The sequence below is a fragment of the Peromyscus maniculatus genome, chromosome 23, assembly GCF_049852395.1.
Source record: "Peromyscus maniculatus bairdii isolate BWxNUB_F1_BW_parent chromosome 23, HU_Pman_BW_mat_3.1, whole genome shotgun sequence".
Classification (NCBI taxonomy): domain Eukaryota; kingdom Metazoa; phylum Chordata; class Mammalia; order Rodentia; family Cricetidae; genus Peromyscus; species Peromyscus maniculatus.
In genome coordinates, this window is record NC_134874.1 from 15649091 (window position 1) to 15673682 (window position 24592).

General features: G+C 56.9%; 1 protein-coding gene across 1 annotated transcript in view; it reads left to right on the top strand.

Moving 5' to 3' along the window:
• Positions 1 to 22410, top strand: part of Hip1r (huntingtin interacting protein 1 related) — a 29553-nt gene extending 7143 nt beyond the window's left edge. Inside the window, exons 2-32 of the mRNA XM_076560514.1 lie at positions 8673 to 8736; positions 8974 to 9116; positions 9355 to 9411; positions 10193 to 10273; positions 10684 to 10760; positions 11001 to 11062; positions 13964 to 14104; positions 14720 to 14777; positions 14862 to 14937; positions 15060 to 15200; positions 15370 to 15431; positions 15619 to 15691; positions 15765 to 15948; positions 16034 to 16122; positions 16197 to 16313; positions 16586 to 16687; positions 16905 to 17099; positions 17882 to 18029; positions 18151 to 18237; positions 18552 to 18659; positions 18831 to 18967; positions 19190 to 19300; positions 19426 to 19484; positions 19688 to 19718; positions 19809 to 19871; positions 20115 to 20215; positions 20321 to 20426; positions 20525 to 20648; positions 20728 to 20789; positions 20891 to 21097; positions 21289 to 22410. Coding sequence (XP_076416629.1) covers positions 8673 to 8736; positions 8974 to 9116; positions 9355 to 9411; positions 10193 to 10273; positions 10684 to 10760; positions 11001 to 11062; positions 13964 to 14104; positions 14720 to 14777; positions 14862 to 14937; positions 15060 to 15200; positions 15370 to 15431; positions 15619 to 15691; positions 15765 to 15948; positions 16034 to 16122; positions 16197 to 16313; positions 16586 to 16687; positions 16905 to 17099; positions 17882 to 18029; positions 18151 to 18237; positions 18552 to 18659; positions 18831 to 18967; positions 19190 to 19300; positions 19426 to 19484; positions 19688 to 19718; positions 19809 to 19871; positions 20115 to 20215; positions 20321 to 20426; positions 20525 to 20648; positions 20728 to 20789; positions 20891 to 21097; positions 21289 to 21336 — 3114 coding nt within the window. The 3' untranslated portion in view covers positions 21337 to 22410. The remainder of the gene's footprint in view (positions 1 to 8672; positions 8737 to 8973; positions 9117 to 9354; positions 9412 to 10192; positions 10274 to 10683; positions 10761 to 11000; positions 11063 to 13963; positions 14105 to 14719; positions 14778 to 14861; positions 14938 to 15059; positions 15201 to 15369; positions 15432 to 15618; positions 15692 to 15764; positions 15949 to 16033; positions 16123 to 16196; positions 16314 to 16585; positions 16688 to 16904; positions 17100 to 17881; positions 18030 to 18150; positions 18238 to 18551; positions 18660 to 18830; positions 18968 to 19189; positions 19301 to 19425; positions 19485 to 19687; positions 19719 to 19808; positions 19872 to 20114; positions 20216 to 20320; positions 20427 to 20524; positions 20649 to 20727; positions 20790 to 20890; positions 21098 to 21288) is intronic.
• The last annotated feature ends 2182 nt before the right edge of the window (positions 22411 to 24592 follow it).

Here is a 24592-nt window from a genome sequence, read left to right on the forward strand (position 1 = left end):
CTCCCTGTCCGTCTAGATTCTGGCACAGCAGAGGTGTGACTCAGGACCACATCTTTCTCTCTCTCTTCCACCCACCAAGTCTGGAGCTGGGGTGGTAGTGGGTTGGGCCATGGATTTGTCAATAGTGACCATGGACAGATTCTTTCCCAGGGCTTTCATGCTGTCCATTGAGGTGTGGACTGCGCAGAGTAATGCTTGCGTTTCCTGAATGGTGGGATGATGGGGAGGCCAGGAGTGAAGGGACAGGAGACGTGCGTGAAGAGGGGCACAGTTGAATGAACCAGGACCAGTCACTGCTGACTTCCTGTCTGCTGAAGTGACCCGGCCTTCGGTCTCTTCGCTGCTTTGCACGTGGCCCCTTCTTCGCTTCCTCAGCTACAGAACTCCTGTGTTTGTGGTCATCAATGGCCTTTGAGGTAGCAAAAGTGTTTGAATGAGAGCACTCTGTCCTCCAAGCCAGTCTTTGGAATCACAGAGCAAAATAATTCACCGCCCTGCCAACAGCCCTGAGCCCGGGCTCTTGAGGAACCTGCCTGTCCCTGCCAACTGCTGCTGTTAGGCCTCGTGATAACCACACAAGGAGGCTTCAGTTGATTCATTTCAGGGGAGATTTTAAAAATAGAAATTGTTTTAAAGGTACCTTAATAATTAACTCTAGCGGCTCAGTTATTAGCTGGAGAAAGACACTTCCTTGAAGTTACCCAGTGCTTAGGTCTGAAAGAGTTCTTGTGTCTCAAGTGCCCCCTCTGACACGTGTCCAATAAAGATTTATTGACTGTCCTGGAGACGCCACAGAGGGGAAGATGCATGGTCGTTGCTCAGTGTCTAGGGCAGTGGTTTTCAGCCTTCCTAACGCTGTGACCCTTTAATACAGTTCCTCATGTTGTGGTGACCCCCAACTGTACAGTTATTTTCACTGCTACTTCATAACTGTGATTTTGCTGCTGTAATGGATTGTAATGTCAATATCTGATATACAGGATATCTGATATGCGACCCCCAGTGAAGGAGTCATTTGACATCCCCCCCCAAAGGGGTTGCGACCCATAGGTTGAGAACCACTGGTCTAGGGAGTTAGGTTCAGAACCTCTGAAAATACCAGGATCTGAGGGACCTGTTGACACACATCTTTAATCCCAGCATTCAGGAGGCAGATCTCTGTGAGTTCTAGGCCAGCCTGGTCTACATAGTGAGTTCCAGGCTAGCCAGGCCTACACAGTGAGACCCTGTCTCAAAACAAACATACCAGAATCCACAGATGTTCAAGTCCCTTGTATAAATGTGCAGTTTTCACATATGTGGTTTTTTTTTTTTTTTTTTTTTTTTTGGTTTTTTTTTTGAGACAGGGTTTCTCTGCGTAGCTTTGCGCCTTTCCTGGAGCTCACTTGGTAGCCCAGGCTGGCCTCGAACTCACAGAGATCCGCCTGGCTCTGCCTTCCGAGTGCTGGGATTAAAGGCGTGCGCCACCACGCCCGGCATAAATAAATCTTTTTTTTTTTAAATTTTTATTTATTATGTATACAGTATTCTGCCTGCATGTGTCCCTGCAAGCTAGAAGAGGGCACCAAATCTCATTACAGGTGGTTGTGAGCCACCATGTGGTTGCTGGGAATTGAACTCGGGTCCTCTGGAAGAGCAGCCAGTGCTCTTAACCGCTGAGCCATCTCTCCAGCCCCACATATGTGGTTTATACACATCCACTCACATAATTTAAATCATGTACCTGATATCAATTACACAACATGATCTGTTATCCTCTGTTGCTCAGGGACTTATGAGGACAGAGGCTGGGTGTGGGCAGTCCAAATGCAGAGTTTTCTCCTTGAATATTTTAATTGGCATTTGGTCAAATCTATTGAGTATGAAATTCATGGATGGGGTGCCTGTGTGTTCATGGAATTGGAGACAGAGAGTAAGTGATAATCTAACAAGACACTTTCAGATGTGAAATTAAACAGGATACAGCCAGGCATGGTGGCGCACACCTTTAATGCCTGCACTGGGAGGTAGAGGCAGGCGGATCTCTGTGAGTTCCAGGCTATTCATAGACTCTCAAAAACAAAACCAAAAAAATCCAGGATGTCTTACAGCCACAGGTAGCTGCTCTAGTTAGAGTAGCTATGGACAGGCCACCAAGAGGCTCAGAAGTGTGACGGGAGAGTCATAGAGACGCATTTGACGGGTGCTGTGCGTTGATTGGGTTTTCCTTCCGCTTGCTGGGGATGGAGCCCAAGGCCCCGTGTGTGTGTGTGTGTGTGTGTGTGTGTGTGTGTGTGTGTCCATCAGTCCTGGCTCCATCTGTCTGCCTGTCCACCCAGGCTAGCCCTTTATCACCCATGACTTAAACGATCCCACAGTCCAGAATCCATGTCCTGATTTTAGTCAGGCCAGGTCCTCTGTGCTTGGGGAGCCTGGGAAGCTTGATTTCAGAGTGGGCTGAAAGGACACCCACAGGGACGCTTCTTCCTGAACTGTCCCTTCAGAGAACCGGAGAGGCTGCCTCCCTCTGTCATTCTCCAGAACCAGGGGCCTGGGAGTGAGACTTGCCAACAACTTGGAGCTGAGGGACAGTGGGCAGATGTTCTGCCCTCCCCTGCAGCTGTTCCCATGAGAGTCTCAGACACGGCCACACGAGGGTCGTCCTGTGTGATGTGTGGATGCTTAGGTAGGTGCAGGCCCGGGTAGATCGACACAGTGTGTTTTCCTTTTGTGACCTGGGTAAGTGGCTGACTCTCGAAGCCTCAGTGTCCTTCCGAAGACCTGGTGAGGTACCCTGGCCAGGCACCGAATGGAGCAGGATGCAGATCCCCCGTCAGCGACTGCTGGTTCCTGGGGCATAGGCGTGGTCCACACGCCCACCCTCTGCCATGTCTGCTGACCGCCATCTTCCTCTGCAGGTCCCCTAGCAATTTCCAGGCATCTCACAGTCGCCATGGAGTCCATTATTGCCGTTTCCTCCAGAATTGTCCCCTCGCTGACTGAGGGGGCCAGGCAGAAGTGGGGCGATGGGGCCAAGCATGTGGTGCACCCCTCTAATCCCAGCACTTGAGAGGCAGAGACAGGTGGATCTCTGAGTTCAAAGCCAGCTTGGTCTATATAGTGACCAGCAAGGGCTACATAGTGAGACAGACAGAGAGAGAGGAGAGAGGGAGAGGGAGAGGGAGAGGGAGAGAGAGACAGAGAGGGAGGGAGAGGGAGAGAGAAAGAGAGAAAGGGAGAGAGATCCCCTCCTGTATCTCTGGGCTCCCCAGGTGCACGCTTCCTCTTCACTTAGTTGTATGGCAATGGCTTTTCTTGGCTTCCTGAGGAGGCAGACAGGACTCGGGGGTGGGTTTTCATCCTCATCTTGGGGTTGCCCTTCCCTGAGGTCTCTCCAGAATGGTGGACCCCGAGAGCTAGGAGGGATCACCTTTGCCTGAGTGCAGCTACTGCTGCTCCTGATGGACCAGGATGATAGAAGAATGTTCTGGGCCAGGGATTCCCCCCTCCCTCCTCCTCAACTCTGAGGTTTTCCACCTGCTGGGTGAGGGTGAGGGTGACCTGGTTCCAGAACCCCAAGTTTCACTGAAGTCAGACCATATCACACTTTAGCCTCAGAAGAGAGCGAGCATACTAGAGTCCGTCAAGACTCTGTTCTGCACACTGTGAGGGTCTGAGGTTCTCTTCACTCCACTCTTGCTCAGATGTGCCCCACAGCCGCCTCGCTGAGGAAAATCCACGTGGGAAGCCCAGGGGAGGGGGCTGGCTGTCACCCCTGGCTGCCCGCTGCTGCCTGGGAGGCGGAGTGAGGGCCAGGAGTCCCTACAGACTCCCACTGTGTGAGCACTGGGTCTCCTTGTGTGGCGCTGGCCACCCCACACATCTGCCCACCCTGCACACAACGGGCCTGTGTTCCCGGGAGCCAGCCTGCGCCTGCACAGGATGCCTAGCTGACACGGTCCTATCCCTGGTGGCCAGCTCAGGGGTGGGCGGCGCCCAGGCCCTCCACAGAAGACCCTGCCATGGTCCCTCCCGGGTTGCATTCCTCAGTACCTCATGACCTCCTCCCTTCTGCACTGTAAGTGTGGGGGCAGCAGCCACACACACCGAGGCGAGACTGCTGCCATGTGCCACTGACATGCCACGGGGTGACAGAGAGGAACACTATCAGGTGGACATTTGGAGAATCATAAATCAGATTTAAAGAGGGCCAAGGGCAGCTAGTGTGGCACACACCTTTAATCCCAGCGCTTGGGAGAGCTCTGTCTTCCAAGTTCAGGATGGACAGAACTACGGAAGAAGAGACCCGCCCTGTCCAAACAGCATCAGCAAGGGAGCCAGCCGAGGGTCTGGTGCTCCTCGGGGCTCAGGGGTCAGAGGTGTGGTGCATGTTGGGGGCTCAAGGAAGCAGAGGCCTGCCAGGGGGTGGTGGCGGCCGCCGCCGCGTGCCTTTAATCCCTGCACTTGGATCAGGAGTTCAAGTTCAGCCTCAGCTCCGTAGTGAGTTTGAACCAAGCTCCTTGACACCCTGTTGTAACAAAGGGTGGGGTACTAAAACGGCTCAGCTGTTAAGGTGAGGGTACCACCAAGCCTGACACCTGGAGTCTGGATCCTGGGAGTCACGTGGAAGGAGAGAGCAGACTCCTTCAAGTTGTCCTCTGACTTCTACACCGCCCCCCTCCCACAAACCCACATACACCACACCACACCACACCACACACACACACACACCACACCACACACACACACACACACACCACATACTACACACACACACACAAAAAAAAAAAAAACACACACACACACACACACAACACACACACAAAAACACACACCACACCACACACACACAAACACACATACATCACACACACACACCACACACACACACACACACACACACACACACACACACACACACACACACGAAAGAGATTTTTAGGAGTCAGACCCTCAAAGTTTGAACCAACACCGGCTACTGAGTCTTGTTGAAGTAAACGACCTTCTCTGCCCCCTCAGATCGTTACTTGGCTGGCCAAGGTGGATGTAGAAATCTCCAATTTTTTTTTGATACTTTTTTTTAGAAGTATAAATATTTATTTGTAACAAAGGAGTTTGTGTACAGTGTTGAAAATCTAAAACTTGTTAAATACACATTTGCACTTCTCCTTTTTAAACATTTATAATCATTATTTTATACAGATAGAGATATGTGAATACAACATCGAATTCAGTGGTCCTTCAGCATTTTGCACTTAAATGTTTTTTTTTTTTTAACATAAAAACAGGTGATAATCCCAAAGTCCAGAGTTATTTGAAACTGGAAAATATTTTCTCTGTAGAAAATAGTAAAAAATGGTAACATTTCCCAATAAGCCCTTTTAAGCCAAATAATAGCTGAATTATACACATAAATACTGACTAGATTCTGGGATACGGAAGAAACCTATCTTCATCTGTTCAGAGAGCTATGTTTTACTTAAGTTGTATAAGTGAGCACTCCCAGCACTCAGGAGGCAGAGGCAGGCGGATCTCTGTGAGTTTGAGGCTAGCCTGGTCTACAGAGTGAGTTCCAGGACAGGCTCCAAAGCTACACAGAGAAACCCTGTCTCGAAAAACAAAAACAAAACAAATTAAAAAAAAGTTGTATAAGTGAGATTCCTATTCATCTTCCCCTTCACTGTTTGATTTACAACAGATGTTTTTCTATAGGCTAATCCATAATCTAGAAAGACTTTAGCCTCCCCTCCTGAAAGTACAGCCAGCATATCCTTTCATCAGCTTGATGCGGTACAAATTCTTATCCTAATAGTGAAATGTTTCACTAAAGCTTGCCCAGTGATTGGGCAAACCTAAAACTTACTATAAGCTACAGTCATTCTAGGGTTCTCACTGCTAGGTAGCCTCCCTGGTTCTGTGGGTTGCGATCTGGTTGTCCTTTGCTTTATATCTATTATCCACTTATAAGTGAATACATACCATGTTTGTCCTTCTGAGTCTGGGTTACTCATCCATTTGCCTGCAAATTTCATGATGCCATTGTTTTTCTCTGCTGAGTAGTACTCCATTGTGTATGTGTACCACATTTTCTTAATCCATTCTTCAGTTGACGGGCATCTAGATTGTTTCCAGGTTCTGGCTATTATGAATAATGCTGCTGTGAACATAGTTGAGCATGTATGTTTGTGGTATGATTGGGCATTCCTTGGGTATATGCCCAAAAATGGTATGGCTGGGTCTTAAGGTAGATCAATTCTCAATTTTCTGAGAAACCGCCACACTGATTTCCACAGTGGTTGTACAAGTTTGCATTCCCACCAACAGTGGAGGAGTGTTCCCTTTGCTCCACATCCTCTCCAACATAGACTGTCATTAGTGTTTTTGATCGTAGCCATTCTGACAGGTGGTATCTCAGAGTCATTTTGATTTGCATTTCTCTGATGACTAAGGATGTTGAGCGAAATCTCCAATTTTTAACCATATATGTGTCTGTGCAGGTGCCAAAGAGGCCAGTGGTCCAATCCTGGAGTTAGAAGTGGTTGTGAGCCTCCTGATGTCGATGCTGGGAACTGATCTTGAGACCTTTGGAAGAGTAGACAGTGTGCTCTTAACCCACGAGCCATCTCCCCAGCCCCTGGTTTTTGTTTTTGTTTTAGGGCAAAGAAAAGCAGGGGCCCTGCTGCAGGCTGGGGGTGGGGGCCTGGGGTCTGAAAGGTTTCATCATGGCCTCTTGGGGGCCTTTTTCCTCAGAGGAAAAGATTCCCTGCTTACCCATTCCCAGACTGTACTCACCACACGCGAGTGCCTCACCCCTCCCAGGTCCTCGTCATCTGGGCCACCGGGCAGTCCCGTCTCCTCCCTTCCTCCCCGGCGTCTTCAGGACAGGTGGCATTCATCACTGAGCCAACTCCCAGCTCAGGTGTCACTGCAAGGAAGACTGGGCTGCGCAGCCCAGAGACGGACGGACGGACAGACGGACACTCCGTGCTGTGGGCCACAGCTGCTGGCCTGTTGCTCGGGGTGGCCCAGCTCACTCACCACATGACCCCTGCCAAAGGAGAGCCAGCTGTAGCTGGTGTCTCAGTCACTCTAGGGGCTCAGCATGGAGTCCAGCAGCCCTGGCTCACAGCAGGCCAGGGTACACAAGACACCGGACCCCTCTGGGCTTCTGCTTCCTCTAAGAAAACAGCATGCCAGCCGTCTCCCAGGTTGTTTCTGGGAGGTTTGTGCAGTACTAGCATTTGCCAGGTCTCTCTGATTGTCCCCATGGCCATTGTGCCAGTCTTCCCTCGGTAGAGGTGAAATACCCTTGATGTGCACAGGGGCAGTCTTGCCACAGCTACTGGGTGGCCACCCTGTGTTTGTTATTCTGTACATCAGAGCAGAAAGGAAACCGGAGCCCTACCAAGTTAACTACTCTTATGGGAAAATTGAGCCAGCCTGCTTAGCATGTGCTGAGACATCCACTGTGGGCCTGAAGCCTGCACTGTGGGCCTGAGACATCCACTGTGGGCCTGAAGCCTGCACTGTGGGCCTGAGACATCCACTGTGGGCCTGAGACATCCACTGTGGGCCTGAAGCCTCCACTGTTGGGGAACCACTTCCCTGACAAGTGGGGCGTTACTGCTCAGATACTGCCCTGGGAGAGCATGGTGGTTTCTGGGAGAGGCAGAGAAAGAGAACATATCACCCTGTCCAGCCCTTGCTGGCCTGTTGACTGTGTCCCCAAGTGGCCTGCCCAGTGTGGCTTCTCCGCTCATCTGGGTGAGGGCACTGTCTGGGTCCGTTGCATGCCCCGGCCTCTGGATCTGTGTCTGTCAGTCCATTCCACCTTCCTGCCCGGGGCCAGGGGAGCTCTTCTCGGTTCATAAACACCAGTGACCTGGGAACAGAGGCTCATCTGAGTTCCCAGCCCTGTGCCTGCCGGTGGAGTCTCAGGGGGACTGGGTGAGGACGGTCTTTGCTGTGTGCCCTGGCCGCCTGCCTCAAGGAAGCCTTCCCGGCTGGTGTGGAGCTGGGGAAATAAGATGTGGCCAGTGGAGGCAAGAACCATCTTCAGGACCGTGGCTGTGGTTTGGTCAAGTGTGAGGCTTCTTCCTTCCCAGGTGACAAAGCCAGGTGCCAGGCAGACTCTGCTTTGGCCGTCCCCATCTTCAGGAGGCCACAGTTGTCCTCCTCAGTGGCATGAGCAGGCACATGAGTGGCAGCCAATGACCGGGCCTGGCTTCTGCGTGGTTCTGGTGAGGCTGGCAGCTGGCGTCCTTGCCGTGGGCCCTGCTGTACAGGAAAAGGGGTGACATGTCCTTTTCTAGAAGGAGCAATGTGAGGACAAGAGGTTCAGTTGGGCCAAGGGCCAAGTCGACTGCTTTTCCTGGTGGCGAACTTGGACGGAGGATGCCATGTCGGGCCGTGGCCTTAGCCTCTCCTCCTGGAATCAGGGGCCTCTTCAGGGAGAGCAATGTGAGGTAGATCAGTCGTGCCTTTCTGAGGCACAGCCCAGCTTTCCGCCGTGTCTCCCTGCCCCCATGAGCCTGGAGTTCTTGGTCGCCTGTGGCACTGTCGTCAGCTCCAGGTCATGTAAGAGAAGGTTCCTCAGCATGGCTCCGAGAAGGCGTTCTTCCCTCTCCTTGCCCTTCCCTCCACCAGACGACAGCTGCAGGCGGGGGTCTAACCCTGCCCTGTCTCCCTCACAGGCCATCAGCATCAGCAAAGCCATCAACAGCCAGGAGGCCCCTGTGAAGGAGAAGCATGCCCGGCGTATCCTTGTGCCCCTTGGGTCCTGGGGAGGTGTCAGGAGACTGGGCTGAGCATGCTGCTGACCCAGGGTGTGCTGGGTCGGGAGGGCATGACCTGAGAACTCTAGTGGTTGTGACCTGGGCCGGATGGGAACTTGGGACACTGCAGAAAGTGCCAGGGCCCAGTCAGAGGGGCTGTCTGCGGAACACCTAACTGCCCACGCTCAGTCTGTCCCTCACTTGGCCTTGACCCTCTAAGGCATCATTCTGGGCACTCACCATGAGAAGGGGGCCTTCACCTTCTGGTCCTATGCCATTGGCCTGCCACTGCCCAGCAGCTCCATCCTCAGCTGGAAGTTCTGCCATGTCCTTCACAAGGTCCTCCGAGACGGACACCCCAACGTGAGCAGTGACCCCAGTCCTTTGTTCCCACAGCCTCAGTAGGGCAAAGCCTCCATTCCACAGCTGACAGCACCCACAGTGTCCCTTGGAAGTGTACAGCTTTGTCCTTCTGTCTGTCCCCCCAGCTCTGGACTGTCCGTCCCTGCCCACGGCCCTTTACCTTGTCCACCCTGTTCTGGGTCGGGAGGAGGGGCCTCTCACGGTTGGTTCTGTGTCCTCACCCTCCTCCTGGCCACAGGTGCTGCATGATTGCCAGCGGTACCGGAGCAACATACGGGAGATCGGCGACCTGTGGGTAGGTGTGGGGCAGCATCCGGGGCGCTCTTGCCTCCCTCTGTGCAGCGGCTGGAATTGTCGCGGGGTTACCGTGCAGGCCAAGCTGCAGTCGGGGGAGTTGCGGCCGTGTTGTTGGGGCCTAGGCGGCTGATCAGCCTCCACCTCCTTAGAGCAAGCCCGTTAGTGCCCGAGAGTTGAAAAAGGTAGCAGCCCCGTGCCTGTGTGGAGAGCGGGGACTCCTAGGCTCCCCCAGAGTGCGGCTCCAGAAGCCAGGTTATAATTCTCAGACTCCGTAGTCAGAGGGAAGAGGGCCCCAGGCCTCGTTCTCCGAGCTCTCCTGGACACTTAGCCGAGTGGATCTCGGGAGGAGGGTGCTGCCACCACACTATTGACTCACCACAGTGCCTGCCACAGACACGGGCCCGGCTGGTGTGGCCACACACCGTGACATTTGCAAGAGGGAGCTGGACTCTACGTCCAGGCCAGAATGGCCTCCCCTGTCCACCACCAGCGCTTTACCAAAGCGCCCAGCTCAGAACTGCTGTGCCCTGACCAAGGGCTCTCTGCCTCTCACGAGACTGTCTCGGTCAAGAATGACAAGGAGTGAGATTAAGGAGAGCAAAGAGCTAGAGACAATAATGAGATTGGTGAAGGCTGGCAGGGGATGTTTGGTGGGCAAGTGAGTGGCTTCTGGAAGAACGGCCCCTTGCCTCTTCTTCCTCTGCCTTGATGAGTGCTCAGTCCTCAGGAGTCCCGGGCAGGCTCTTGACAGTGACCTCACACTGGCCTCCACCCCACAGGGGCACCTCCGTGACCAGTATGGACACCTGGTGAATGTCTACACCAAACTGTTGCTGACCAAAATCTCCTTCCACCTCAAGGTAGTAGAACTGTGGGGCTGGGGGACTGGGGAACTCTTCCGTCTGGGACATCCAGAGGCGTAGAGGGGGGTTGGCACCTGTCCTGTCCGTGGTCTGTCTCCTTACCGTGGAGGCTAGGATGATTGACAGAAGACAGCCAAATCACCTCCGTGTTACATAGATCCCGTTCAGCGGATGCCCACCCCATCCGTGCCCCAGTGGTCGTATCTTTCAGCCCTGGCCCCCTGGCTTTCTGTTACCCCCAAACTTTCAGCCCCTTTGGCTTAACCAGAGCGACAGGGTCACTGGAACGAAGGATTGGGAACCCTCTCTGGCCACTCTCCTTCTCGTGGGAGCTGTCAGGAGCAGGGATGGGGCCAGTATGTGACTGCTCACTGAGGCTGTAGCTGAGTGGGGGGCTGTCTCTGCAGCACCCCCAGTTTCCTGCAGGCCTGGAGGTAACAGACGAGGTGCTGGAGAAGGCAGCTGGAACAGATGTTAATAACATGTGAGTCTGGGTGGCCTCAGTTTCTCCCAGCAGGGGCTATGATGTCAGGTGAAGCCACACCGCTTGGGTTGAAGGTCATGGTCCCAAATGGGCCAGGCTGTGGGTAAGGGGTGGGGTTGTTTGGTTCTCAGTGTTTCTGCCTGGTGGAGTGTGTTTCCTGTTCCAAGAGGTCTTGGGGATTAGGTGGGTGTGTCCTGCACCCCACACATCCCTCCTTCCCTCCCTCCGACCCTCTCCTAGTTTCCAGCTCACCGTGGAGATGTTTGACTACATGGACTGTGAACTGAAGCTTTCGGAATCAGGTGAGCAGGCCCCTCATGCCGGGCCATGACATGACCAGACTGACATTTTCGGGGTTGTTTTCCCGGGCCTGTGCTCCTGACGGCGCCCGCTGTGTGGCAGCCCAGGGCTGTGTTCTTCAGTGCACCTGTTCCTCGGCCCCTCCAGAGCACAAGCAGAGCGAGGCTTCCCTGTGCTTAGGACCCTGTGTGTGTGTCCAGGACACAGCACATGAGCATCACTGTGGGCCCCGGATGTGGGGGTGGGGTGTGGGGGAGCTCTCTAGGCTCCTGCCTGGCCTCAGCAGCTGCAGTCCCCTCCGGGAGAGAGAATGTGGGTAACATTTCCTGCTCTGTTCTGAACCGCCTCTGGGCCCCTTAACTGGCAGCCGCTGGACAGGAAATCTCAGAGGGCCCGCCTGCCCTCTCAGGCCAGGGGGTGATTGTTCTGGGCTGCACCTTCAGAGGAACTGCCGGTGACTCAGTGTTGTCCATGGCAAAGCCCGCGATGCCTTTTTAAGGGAAAACAGGGACTTGGGAAGAGGCAGGACAGCCACCCTGTACCCTGGGTCTGGGCCTGTGGCTCTGGTGGGTGAGAGGTCAGCTTGGAGCCTGCCCAGGACTCAGCATGGGAGCAGAGGCCAGGTCACCAGGGTGTGGCCCAGCAGAGCAGCTGGACCCAGGCCACCCGGAATTGTGTTCTGGCAGAAGAGCTAAGCCCAAGCTCCCCAGGGCACACAGGCCATTAGATTCAAATCGTACAGCCTTCCCCACCCTGGCTGCTCTTGGCCTGGGGGAGGCCCAAGTGGGCAGGCTGTATCCCTACAAGGCAAGAGGAGAGAACCCACAGACCTCCCATTCTTGGCGACACAGATGTTTTAGTGAAGTACAAAGACCTCACTGTTACCTGAGCTTCTGAAGACACACCTGGGTGACAGGTGTAGGGTCCCCTCACCTCAGCCTGCAGCACAAAAGACCGGAACCTCTGCACATCCCAGTGCAAAGCTGGCCGCAACATGCCGCCTTCAAAGGGAGCACAAGGCTCTTAAGAGACATGTGCTACTCCGAAGTCTGAGGCAGGAGAATCATGAATGTGAGACCTGCTTGAGCTAGAGTGAGTTCAGGGTCAACCTGGGGAACCTGATGAGACTCAGTCTCAAAAGCGAAAAGAGGGGGCTGGAGAGATGCAGAGGGGCACTGGCTGCTCCCTAGCGGCCCTGCAGCTGGTTCCCAGAGCTCTCCTGGCGGCTCCCAACGGTCTAACTCCAGCCCTGGGGATCTGATGCCCTCTTCTGGCTTCTGAGGGCACTGCATGCAGGTGGTGCACCTATCCGCATAAAATAAAAATAAAGGGAAGAACTTTAAATAAAAAGAGGTAGGTCTGGGCGTTGTGGCCCAGGCCCTTAATCTGTGTGCTTGAGAGGCAGTGGTAAGCGGATCTGAATTTAAGGCCAGCCTGGTCTACATTAGCCAGGGCTGTAGCTCAGTAGTGGAGTGCTTACCTAGCACACAGGGGACCCTGAGCAGGGAGGAGGGAAGGAGGACATTCTGCCTTGGGCAGAAAGATCTAGAGAGCACTCTGTCTGAAATACACATCACACATTTGATGCCCAAAGCAGTCACAAAACTGTCATACCTGGTGTGACTTCCAATTAGGACGGAAGGGAAGGTGAGGGACCTCCCATCCCCGGCTTTTCCCGGCCACTGCTAACGGCCAGAGCAAGGCTCCAGGGGCTGGGGCTTCTGGAACCACTGAGAGAGAGTACCCAGTGTGGGGCCTGGCAGCACTCCCACCCTGGCTCACGGCCTGCTAGTTGTCATTCCCAGGGAGGAGGCAGCCTTGTGTCTGTCCTTTATCCCTGCTCTGGAGTTCTGATACAAGGCCTGATTGTCAGGGTCTCCAGGACAAGTGAGGGATCAGGTCACTTGGGGCTTCAAAGCCTGCGTCCAAGACTGTGACCGGAGCAAACCCCAGCCTGTCTCCTTTCTAAGATGAGATATTGGAGTGACAGGTTATTTTCACGGGTCTGGGGGTTCTGCCTGCGTGTACATCTGTGCACCACGTGTGAGCCTGTGCCTGCAGAAGCCACAAGAGGGTGTCAGATCCTCTGGACCAGAGTTACAGGTAGTGGAGGACCCACGTGTGTCCTGAGAATGGAACTCAGGTCCCCTGGGAGAAGGGCCATCTCTCCAGCCTGCTGCTGTTTTTGAGACAAGGTCTTGCTTTGTAATCCAGTTTGGCCTTGAGCTCAATCCTCCTGTCTCAGCTTCTTGAGTGCTTAGATGTAGGTTTGTATGCGTCTAGCTGGAGTGACAGTCTTTTAAAACAAATTTCACATTTTAATTTCTGTTGTGTGCATGTATGTGTGTGGACACGCCTGTGCCGTGGCACACGTGTGGAGGTCAGAGGACGACTTGAAAGGAGTCAGTTCTCCTCTCTCATATAGGCCATCATTTCTCACTGAGCCATCTCTCTGGCCTTGGGTGACAATCCTAAGCGTCCCCATTCCCTAAGGTTCAGTGTAAGTTTGAGGTCCTTGTGTGTGGAGCGTCACTTCTGTCCTCCTTGTCAGGCCCACCCTGGTGGAAGGTTCTAGAAACCCCTTACTGAACTGGAGCGCACTGAGAGCCTTGCTGTACTGCTTGACCTCATTCCTGGGGGCGTGTCCTCGGCCCTGGCAGCCACCGGCCCAGGGGCTCTGGTCCCAGGCTAGGGCATGCTGTTGAAGGCCCAGATTGGAGTCCCACACCATCTTCAAATCCTCGCCACGGTTCTGACAGCAGCGTGGGGGGTCACTCATTGATCCCGGGGCCACCGCAGCCTGCGCTGTCACTCGGGGGGGGGGGGGCCCGGGGCTGGGGCCACCCTGTTCCCATCTCCAGCCGCGTCTGCTCATGCTCACTCCCGTCTGCTCCCCCTCTCAGTCTTCCGGCAGCTCAACACAGCCATCGCCGTGTCCCAGATGTCCTCCGGCCAGTGCCGCTTGGCCCCCCTCATCCAGGTCATCCAGGACTGCAGCCACCTGTACCACTACACGGTGAAGCTCATGTTCAAGCTGCACGAGTGTGAGTTGTCCAGCCCGGGGGGGGGGGGGGGGGGGCGGGGGGGGGCAGATGAGGCCCTGCATCCCTCCGTGTGACCGAAGGGAAGGGCTGAGGGAGGAGCCGCCGTCGGGTCGCTGTAACCCGTCCTGTTAACCCCAGGAATAACGTGCCTTATGAAAACCACCGCTTTCCAAAGAGAGGCCGGGCGTGTAGTCTTATGATTTCCCGGCTCTCCGCACGCCTGGTGTCACGGGAAGAGGACAGTGGCCCCTCCCCTGCTCCTGAATGGCTCACCATGTTTTCTGGGGGCCGGGGGGGGGGGGGGGGGGGAGGCAGGAGTGAAAAGGTCTCACTGTAGTGTTAGCCAAGGTCTTCAGGTCACGTGTGCTGCTCAGGGCGACCTTCACAGTGGATGGTACAGGGCCCCCAAAGCCAGGCACAGGTGAGGCGGCTGTCGCCTTCTCTGAGTCAACGTTAGCGCTCAAGGGACCCATGGAGTCGCCTTCCCAATTAGGGTGGACTGGGGAGGCCACGGTGACCCACTGTTCTCCCGTGGGTCTGGAATCTCGAGGGGCAGGGAGGGAAAGCATGCCTGAGAACAGCGTGAGGGGGGTCCTGTTCCCTTGTGCTCCTCAGGTCTCCCAGCGGACACCCTGCAGGGCCACAGGGACCGGTTCCATGAACAGTTTCACAGGTACCAGCCCAAGGGGGCAGGACTAAAGCATGGGCTGGAAAGGGCTGGTGGCCCCCTGTGACCTGTCTCCCCGCTCCATTGCAGCCTCAAAAACTTCTTCCGCCGAGCCTCGGACATGCTCTACTTCAAGCGGCTCATCCAGATCCCAAGGCTGCCCGAGGTGCCCATCCTCCCCTCCCCCACTCAGCAGCCCCGGCTCCTTCCGGGGGGGGGGGGGGGGGGGCTCTGGCTGAGTCCCCGAAAGGCTTGTGGAGATGGCCGAGCATCTTGCTGTCCCTGCAGGGACCCCCCAATTTCCTGCGGGCCTCAGCCCTGGCTGAGCACATCAAGCCCGTGGTGGTGATCCCGGAGGAGGCCCCGGAAGATGAGGAGCCTGAGAACCTCATTGAGATTAGCAGTGGACCCCCTGCCGGGGAGCCAGTGGTAAGCGCCCCAGTCTCCCCGTGTCCCACTGAGTCACCCCGTGAAAAAGGGTCTCCCACACAAGCTGGGCAAAGCCTAGGGTTTGGTCCTCCGCGGGGCCTCCCCCGCCAGGGAGGGCGCAGGAGTGTGGGGCAGAGGTCCGTTTTCTCCGTTTTCTCCGCTGTGGCAGGTGGTGGCTGACCTCTTCGATCAGACCTTTGGACCTCCCAATGGCTCCGTGAAGGATGACAGGTGAGTTCCCCGGGTGCTGCTGACTGGGGTGGGAAGCTGGAAAGGCCTTCTGACTGGAAAAGCCATAGGTGGGAACTAGAGTCATGAGAATCCCCAGGGGCCGCTAGTGAGGTCCAAGAACCCCGTGTTGGGCAGCCTGTGACCTTCCGGTTGATGAACTTGACCCCACCACGCCCTCTGTCCGCAGGGACCTCCAGATTGAGAACTTGAAGAGAGAGGTGGAGAGCCTCCGGGCTGAGCTGGAGAAGATCAAGATGGAGGTGAGCGGGTGTGACCAAGGGCGGCCCCCACACGGGCAGACCTGGGCTCCATACTCCCCTTCCTGCCCTGCAGGCCCAGCGGTACGTCTCCCAGCTGAAGGGCCAGGTCAATGCCCTGGAGGCGGAGCTGGAGGAGCAGCGGAAGCAGAAGCAGAAGGCCCTGGTGGACAACGAGCAGCTGCGCCATGAGCTGGCCCAGCTGAAGGCCATGCAGCTGGAGGGCGCCCGGAACCAGGGCCTGCGAGAGGAGGCGGAGAGTGGGTACCTCCTCGGTGGTACCCGGCAGCGGGAGGGTGGGTCCTGTCCTGCCCGCCCATCTCACTCGGCCTGGCCTCTCTGCAGGGAAAGCCAGTGCCACGGAGGCACGCTACAGCAAGCTGAAGGAGAAACATAATGAGCTCATTAACACGCACGCAGAGCTGCTCAGGAAGGTGGGTGCCAGCCTGGGGGGGGGGGGTCGGGGTGGGTCGGGGTCCAGAATCAGCACCCGTCCCCTGCCTTCCAGAACGCAGACACAGCCAAGCAGCTGACGGTGACACAGCAGAGCCAGGAAGAGGTGGCCCGGGTGAAGGAGCAGCTGGCCTTCCAGATGGAACAAGTGAGGCGAGAGTCGGAGATGAAGGTGTGTGGAGAGTGTGCGCGCCTGGCGCCACGTCCTCCCAGCCCCGCGTCGTCCCAACCCCGCGTCCTCCCAGCCCCGCGTCCTCCCAGCCCCGCGTCCTCCCAGCCCCGCGTCCTCCCAGCCCCATCATCCCATCCAAGTTCCGTGGCGTCCCAGCCCCACGGCGTCCCAGCCCCACGTCCTCCCAGCCCCATCATCCCAGCCCCATCATCCCATCCCAGCCCCACGTCATCCCAGCCCCGCTGCCCTACTGACACCCTGTCCTTCCCTAGATGGAGGAGCAGAGCGACCAGCTGGAGAAGCTCAAGATGGAGCTGGCAGCCCGAGCCGGAGAGCTGGCCCACGCACAGGAGGCCCTGAGCCGCACAGAGCAGGTGCCTGCTAGCCGCGAGCTGGGCCCAGGCCGGGGCAAACCGGTCCTGTGGATTGGGCCATAGTCATGTGGCCGTGGGCCCTCAAGCAGGCCGGGCGCATCATCCTTGGCCCTCAGGAAGTGCCCAGGCTGGGGAGTGGTGTGATAATAAGGCATGGGCTGCAGACACGGGGTAGGCCAGGCGGCGTTGGCATGGCTGTTGACATCCGTGTTCACAGAGCGGGTCGGAGCTGAGCTCCCGGCTGGACACCTTGAGTGCGGAAAAGGATGCGCTGAGCGGGGCCGTGCGGCAGCGGGAAGCGGAGCTGCTGGCTGCCCAGAGCCTGGTGCGGGAGAAGGAAGAAGCCCTCAGCCAGGAGCAGCAGCGCAGCTCCCAGGAGAAGGGCGAGCTGCAGGGGCGGCTGGCAGAAAAGGTGCGGCCTCCGCGAGCCCCGTCCCCTGGTCGGGCACACGGATTGGTGGGAGGGAGCGAGGATTCTCACTGCGCAGAGCCCGGCTCCCTTCCCTTGTGGAGACACTCCCCTCTCCCTAAAGCCCAGGCCTGAGAACCAGGTTCCACGTCCCCACACCCTTGCCGCCCTGTTGTACTGTCTTTTAGCCAGCCGCATGGGTGCAAAGCCCTTGCTTACTGTTCTGAGACAGGGTCTCTCTAGATGTAATCCAGGCTAGCCTCAAATTCAGGGTAGTCCTCCTGTCTCAGCCTTCTGAGCACTGGGTGTGTCCTGCCACTCACAGGATTTTGATTTGCATTTTCTAGTTGTCTAAGAGACTGAATATCCCTTTCCTTTTTGTGTTTTGTTTTTTTTTTTTTAAGGCAGTTACATTTATTTTGTTGGGGGTGGAGGTCAGAGGGCAGCTCGCAGCAGTTATTTCTTTCCTTCCGCCTTCTGGGTCCCAGGGATTGAACTCGGGCTGTCAGGCTTGCTGGCAGACCCCTTTACCTGCTGAGCCGTTTTGCCAGCCCATTGAACATCTTGCTGTGTGCTCAGTGACCCTTTGAGATAAGTCTGTTCCGGTCCTGAGCTGTGTGCCCCCACCCCCCACCCCCACCCCAAGCCCTGGGGCAGGAGGGCACGGTCTAGGAATCTCTACCCCAGCTGGGCTAGGGCAGCCTTCTTCCATGCAGGGAGTCGGCGAGCCTTGGAGCTCGGCCCCGGCCCTGCAGGATCTGAAGGCGCTGCCCCCTTGTCTCCAGGAGGCCCAGGAGCAGGGGCTGCGGCAGAAGCTGCTGGATGAGCAGTTCGAGGTGGTGCGGAGCGCTGCCGCCGAGGCCGAGGCCATTCTGCAGGATGCGGTGAGCAAGCTGGACGACCCTCTGCACCTGCGCTGCACCAGCTCCCCGGGTATGTGCCCTCGGGGGCAGAGAGCCGCTCCTCCGTCGGGGAAGCTTGCCCCTGGCCCCCGCCCTTGAGAAGCAGGCGGCCGGGACCGAGGCCTCACACTTCTTCCCTGTCCTCCTCGCAGACTACTTGGTGAGCCGGGCCCAGGCAGCCCTGGACACGGTGAGCGCCCTGGAGAAGAGCCACACCCAGTACCTGACTTCCTCCGAGGGTGAGTACAGAAGTAGTCTCTGTAAGTTCCTGAAGCTCTGTAGGGCCGCCTGGTGCGGGGTTCTCGGGGTGACAGGCGCCTCTCCAGGAAACCTGTGGCCACTCAGAGCCTTTGTGCCTGCTGACTCTGGACAGGGGGTGTCTGCAGGAATTAGAGGGAGCAAGGGCCCTGGGGTCCCCCTGACTTGGTAAATGACCTCCCAGCACCCCCTCTGTCCTCATCCGTACACTGGGGTGCTGGAGCCTTGGCCCAAGCTCCCTGAGAAAATGATAGTTGCCTTGACGCTGCCCACCCCCTTGGCCTCACCCCTGCAGATGCTTCTGCCCTGGTGGCAGCTCTGAGCCGCTTTTCCCATCTGGCCGCGGACACCATCGTCAACGGCGGCGCCACCTCCCACCTGGCCCCCACCGACCCTGCTGACCGTAAGTCGTTCCTGGTGGCAGGGCCTGGCTGCTTCCTCCTGTCTCCCACAGGGTCTTCACAGCGTAGCGGGGACAAGTCCTCGCGTCAGGTCGTGGGCCAGGGTATGTGGGGACCTTATCCAGGATCTAAAGCAAAGGCTCCCCTCATAGACCTTCCCTTCACCCCAACAGGCCTGATTGACACTTGCAGGGAATGTGGAGCCCGGGCTCTGGAGCTCATGGGACACCTGCAGGACCGGACAGTGCTGCCCAGGGCCCAGCCCAGCCTGATGCGGGCCCCCCTGCAGGGTATTCTTCAGCTGGGCCAGGTGAGGTGTGCAGCCGAGGCAGAGTGCGGGCTGAAGCGGGCCTAACCTCTCCGTCCGGGCCAGGAGCTAGGCTAGGGAGGCACGGGTGCTCACAGCCTGCGGCTTCAGTAAACAGGGTGGACCTGCACACACCGCCACCTCCTGCTGGGTCTGCTGTTCCCTGAACACCTTTCCTGGGCCTTGACGAGGTTCTGTCTACCTGTCTGACTCTTACCATCCCAGGACCTGAAGCCAAAGAGCCTGGACGTGCGGCAAGAGGAGCTAGGGGCCATGGTTGACAAGGAGATGGCCGCCACCTCTGCAGCCATTGAGGACGCTGTGCGGAGGATTGAGGTGAGAACTGAGCGTCAGGACTCCCCCAGTTCCTGCAGGAACTAACGGGGCTGGAGGCTGCGTCTGAGCTGGGATTGACAGTATATTCCTGCAATCCGCTGGCTCATGCTCTGTCACTGGGATAGGACATGATGAACCAGGCCCGCCATGAGAGCTCCGGAGTGAAACTGGAGGTCAATGAGAGGTAAGTACCGCTTCCATCCCCAGAGCCCCAGTTTAAAGCAGCTTCCTCGGGTCCGTGGGGTGTTCTACCTCCCTGACTGTTGAGCTGTCCAGAAAAGGGTCTGGGCACGAGGCTGCACACGTCCCTGCCCTGCTGTGGCTGAGCCTTGCGTGATGTCACAAGGCCACACTGCAGTTGTCCGCTTCCTTCCCCGCCCTCCTCAGGATCCTCAACTCCTGCACAGACCTGATGAAGGTGAGGGAGTGCAGTGGGTGGGTGGGTGGGCGACCCCAGGGCAGGCTCTGTGCCAGGACCACCTGGAAAGCCACGTCTTGGTCTTGGCAGGCCATCCGGCTCCTCGTGATGACCTCCACCAGCCTACAGAAGGAAATCGTGGAGAGCGGCCGGGTGAGCAGGACGGGCTATGGTCTGGCAGTCTCCCTGGCTGGGTGGGCAAGAGCCATGACCTCAGACGCCCTGGCCCTTTGTGCATGAAACCCCCCACCACACAGTGTCTGCTGCCACAGCTAAGAACCCCCACGGCTCAGGGAGGCTTCAGGGATATATGCCTTGTGTTTCGGGGATACCCTCTGGGCGCCCATTCCTACCCGAAATGTCCTTGATCCTCTCTTGTCCTCTCATCACCACTAGGGGGCAGCCACGCAACAGGAATTTTATGCCAAGAATTCACGGTGGACGGAAGGCCTCATCTCTGCCTCTAAGGCAGTGGGCTGGGGAGCCACACAGTTGGTGTATGTCACCCCAGGTGGGGGGGGGCAGGCACTAAGGTCTGGTGTTTGGGGTTGCCCTGCTGTTCATGGTGCAGAGACCCAGACTGACTGGCCCGCATCTCTCAGGGAGTCGGCTGACAAGGTGGTGCTTCACATGGGCAAATACGAGGAGCTCATCGTCTGCTCACACGAGATCGCAGCCAGCACGGCCCAGCTGGTGGCTGCCTCCAAGGTGAGTGAGGCCGCACTGCTCCCACCGGCCCCCGCTCCGGGCTTTGGGTCGGGCCCGGCCTTGGGCCAACCCAGCCGTGCCCACGCTGCCCCCTGCAGGTGAAGGCCGACAAGCACAGCCCGCACCTGAGCCGGCTCCAGGAATGCTCCCGCACGGTCAACGAGAGGGCCGCCAACGTGGTGGCCTCCACCAAGTCGGGCCAGGAGCAGATCGAGGACAGAGGCGAGTGCTTGGGGACCCAAGGGGCTTCCCAGAGCGGGTGGGGGAGCTCACTCAGCCGACTCCTCCCCCCCAACCACAGACACTATGGATTTCTCCGGCCTGTCCCTCATCAAGCTGAAGAAGCAGGAGATGGAGACACAGGTGAGCACCTCGGGCCCCAACCGCCGGGCTCCTTCTTAGGAGGATCTCTAGAAAAGGCCGGGGACTCCCGGGCAGCGCTGAGCTGGCTTTGTGGCCCGCAGGTGCGAGTCTTGGAACTGGAGAAGACGCTGGAGGCAGAGCGCGTGCGGCTGGGGGAGCTGCGGAAGCAGCACTATGTACTGGCCGGGGTGATGGGGTCGCCCGGTGAGGGAGAACCCAGCAGGCCCAGCCCAGCTCCCCGGAGTTCGGCCGCCAAGAAGCCACCCTTGGCCCAGAAACCCAGCATAGCCCCCAGGCCAGACAACCAGGTGCCAGGCATCAGTACGGGGTTCGGGAGGAGAGCGTGTGCATGTGTGCGTGTGTGCATGTGTATGCGTGTGTGCATGGTGTGTGTGTGCGCGCGCGCGCGCATGTGTGCATGTGCGTGTGCGTGTCTGCACCTGGATGGTACCTGTGCTTCTGGCTTCATCTACTGATCCCTCATCTTTGACCCCTGCAGCTCAACAAAAAGGATGGTGTCTACCCAGCTCAACTCGTGAACTACTAGGCCCTCTAAGGTGTTGAGCAGGGTGGCTGCTGGTCATGCCTGGGCCTCGTGTAGCCATCTGGTCAAGGGGCCTCTGAGAGTCCTCCAACGCCTGCACCTGGAGCCCAAAGCAGTCTCCCCAAGACCCCAGCCTTCACCAGCCGAAGAGGCCTCGGCTCCGTGGGATAGTTCATCTGGATTTGAGTCTATTTATCTTAGGTAGGAACTGCCCAGAGCAGCCGGGACCCAGCAGGCCTGAGCCACGATGCAGCGACCATCTGGGCGGTGTGAATATTGTGTTCTCTCTTCCTAAGTCTAGTCGGCACACTGGGAAAGGCCAGGAGCCTCCCTGCCTCTGAACTCTGAAGTCTGAGGCTGAAAGGGAGCAGAAAGAGGGTCCTCTGCTGGCTTTTGGGGACAAGGGGGATGTGGCCCTCACGGGAGAGCAGGTGGCTGGGCTGTGTCATCCTCTGGGGGCCTGGTGCTAGGACATCCATGCTCGGAGCCCCAGGAAACGGCTCTGTGTGGGAGCCTGGCAGCAGGTGGCCGGGGTGCCTGCCGCTCGGCTGTGCCTGGGGCAGCCCCTGGCTCAGGGGCCGCCTCGCTGACCCTCCACTTCCTGATTTCCGTTCTCCTGGCCTGGCTGCCTTCACCAGTGTGGCTGCTTACCACCCACCTTCATGGGTAGATTTCAGCCCTCCTAAAGCTGGGGCCTTTCAGCTCAGTAAGAAGCTAAAAAAAAAAACAAACAGAAGCCACAGCCCACTTTCTGAGGGCTCAGGAATTCCTGTGGGGCCCTCAGGTGGAACAGCCCAGACTTGGAGGCCTGGCCTTGCCTGCCCCCGACAGTTTGAATAAATTTGTGTTTCTCGAGCCTGAGGGGGAATGGTTGGGGTGGGTATCCAGGCCGCCAACAGAGACAGCAGCTGGACTGGATAAGTGCCCAGCTTCCCAGCTGCCTGCCCTGTGCCCTGGGAAGGCTACCAACCATGGGCCAAGGTCCGGGGCTGTGGGAGGGAGCCAAGGCCTTTGCCCTGTCTGGTCCCTGTGTTTGAGCTCCCCTGGCAATAAACCCCTGACTGTTGTCACCAGTGACCTGGTGAGGGCCTGCGCCAGCTTTTCATTTCCCTAGAGATGCACACACAGATCCTGGCCCTGCGCGGGAGGCCGCAGTTGACACTAGAACCTGGGGACACCAAGAGCCTTGCTAGTACAGTTGGTGGCTGTCACCACGCACCAGTCTTCCTGTCGATGGCTACCGCAGGGGCCATCCCTAACTGCAGGCTGAACCAGCCATCACCCTCCCACCGCCAAGGCCTCCCTAACTGAGGCCACTGCTGGTCCAGCCTGGAAGTCCTATGCTCTCCCCAGGACCTCACCAGGGTTAACACCAGGCACCACATCTGTGACCATTTGTCCTGGTTACAGTTGGCAGTTTCCAGACTTTCTAGGGTTTGAGCTGGTAGGTGAGGACTGTGACCTCCTTGCCACACGCTCCAGGTTCCAGAGATCACCACTCAACTTACAGCCTCAACAGAGGTGGCTGGGGGCCCTCATGCCCACACTCAGCATTTAGAGGACACAAGAATAATGTGTACTGTTGGGGCAATCAGACTTCTGTGTGTTCGAGTGCTTTGCAAATTGATTTCTAGTGTGAGGCTAATGGAGCTGGCTGCCAGGTCTGAATCATGGGTTGTTTTTGCTTTTTTTTGGTTTTTCGAGACAGGGTTTCTCTGTGTAGCTTTGCGCCTTTCCTGGAACTCACTCTGTAGTTCAGGCTGGCCTCGAACTCACAGAGATCCGCCTGCCTCTGCCTCCCGAGTGCTGGGATTAAAGGTGTGGGCCACCACTGCCCGGCTTCTGAATCATGTTTTTATAGAACTTCAAACACTTCTTATTCATATTTAAAAACCAGAGAAAATGGGTCCAAGCTAAGCTCGTGACCCCAAGGGTCTGTCTGACCTTACATCCTGGGGACTCCAAACTGGAACTGGAGACTGGTCATCAAGGTGTCCTACACCGGAAGTCAGTCCCGCGCCTGAATCATTCACCAGCCTTCTCTCGTCCCACTTGTAAGTAAAGAGGGTCCAAGGGGAGAAAAAGATCCAGTAGGTCTGAGGTCATAATCATAAATCACCAGGCAGTGGTGATGAACGCCTTGAATCCCAGCACTTGGGGGCAGAGACAGGCTGAGTTTGAGGCCAGCCTGGTCTACAGAATGAATTCCAGGACAGCCAGGGACACAGAGAAACCCTGTCTTTGGAAGGAAAAAAAAACAAACTCTCAAATCACCTTGAAGTCCGACAATCAGGGAAGGCTACAGGTTTGGCTCTAAGCTTCTTTAGCGACTATGAAAGAAATGATCAGATTCTTCTTCAAGGTGAATCGCTTGCTTCTTCCTGATAGGACCACAGGCATCTCCTGTGTGTCATCGTAGGGCTCCTCAGAAGGTCACGGGACAGCCTGAACAGGGTTGCTCTCGGGTCACATCCCTTGTTGGGGCCTCGGGGTCCAGACACACAGCAGCAAAGGTCAACAGCACAGGTCACAGGGTCCAGAGCTCCACCAGGGGCAGGGGCACACAGTCCCACAGGCAGGCGTGCGGCTCAGCCTAGGGTGCCATGTACCTGAAGGCACAGGGGGGTGGCAAGGCCCCGCCCTCACTGTACCGAGGCAGCACACAGTGGGGCTTGGGGTGGGAGAGGACACTGTTCTAGAAACAGAATGTTAGAGCCCCAAACCCACCCTCGGAAACGGCCTGTGGACAGACAGGGACAGCCGGGGAAGTCGCCCTCAGCACACCGCCCCAGCTGCAATCCCAACAGTCCTGGGTCAGCAGCATTTTCTGTTACTGCTACATATAAAATACAAGAGCCTAGCCAGGCATGGTGGCGCACACTTTAATCCAGCACTCAGAAGGCAGAGGCAGGCGGATCTCGGAGTTCAAGGCCAGCCTGGGCTACAGAGCGAGTCAGAAAAACAACCAAAAAGCCCTATGGCTAGGGCCAGGGATCCAGAACACACCACAGCTTTATTTTTTTGAAATGGGTCTGTGTAGCCCTTGCTGGCCTGGAACTTGATTATGTAGAGCAGGCTGGCCTTGAACTCAGCAATCCTCCTGCCTCTGCCTAGCCGTCAGGCTTTTGTTTCTAACCCCAACAACATTCTCTGCCCCTGCTGGACCTGTGACCACTGACATTCTAGAACCATGTCACAAACACCCACAGGTAAAGCAGTGGCAGGCTGAAAGAAAAATGAAATAAGAAATGCAACAAAC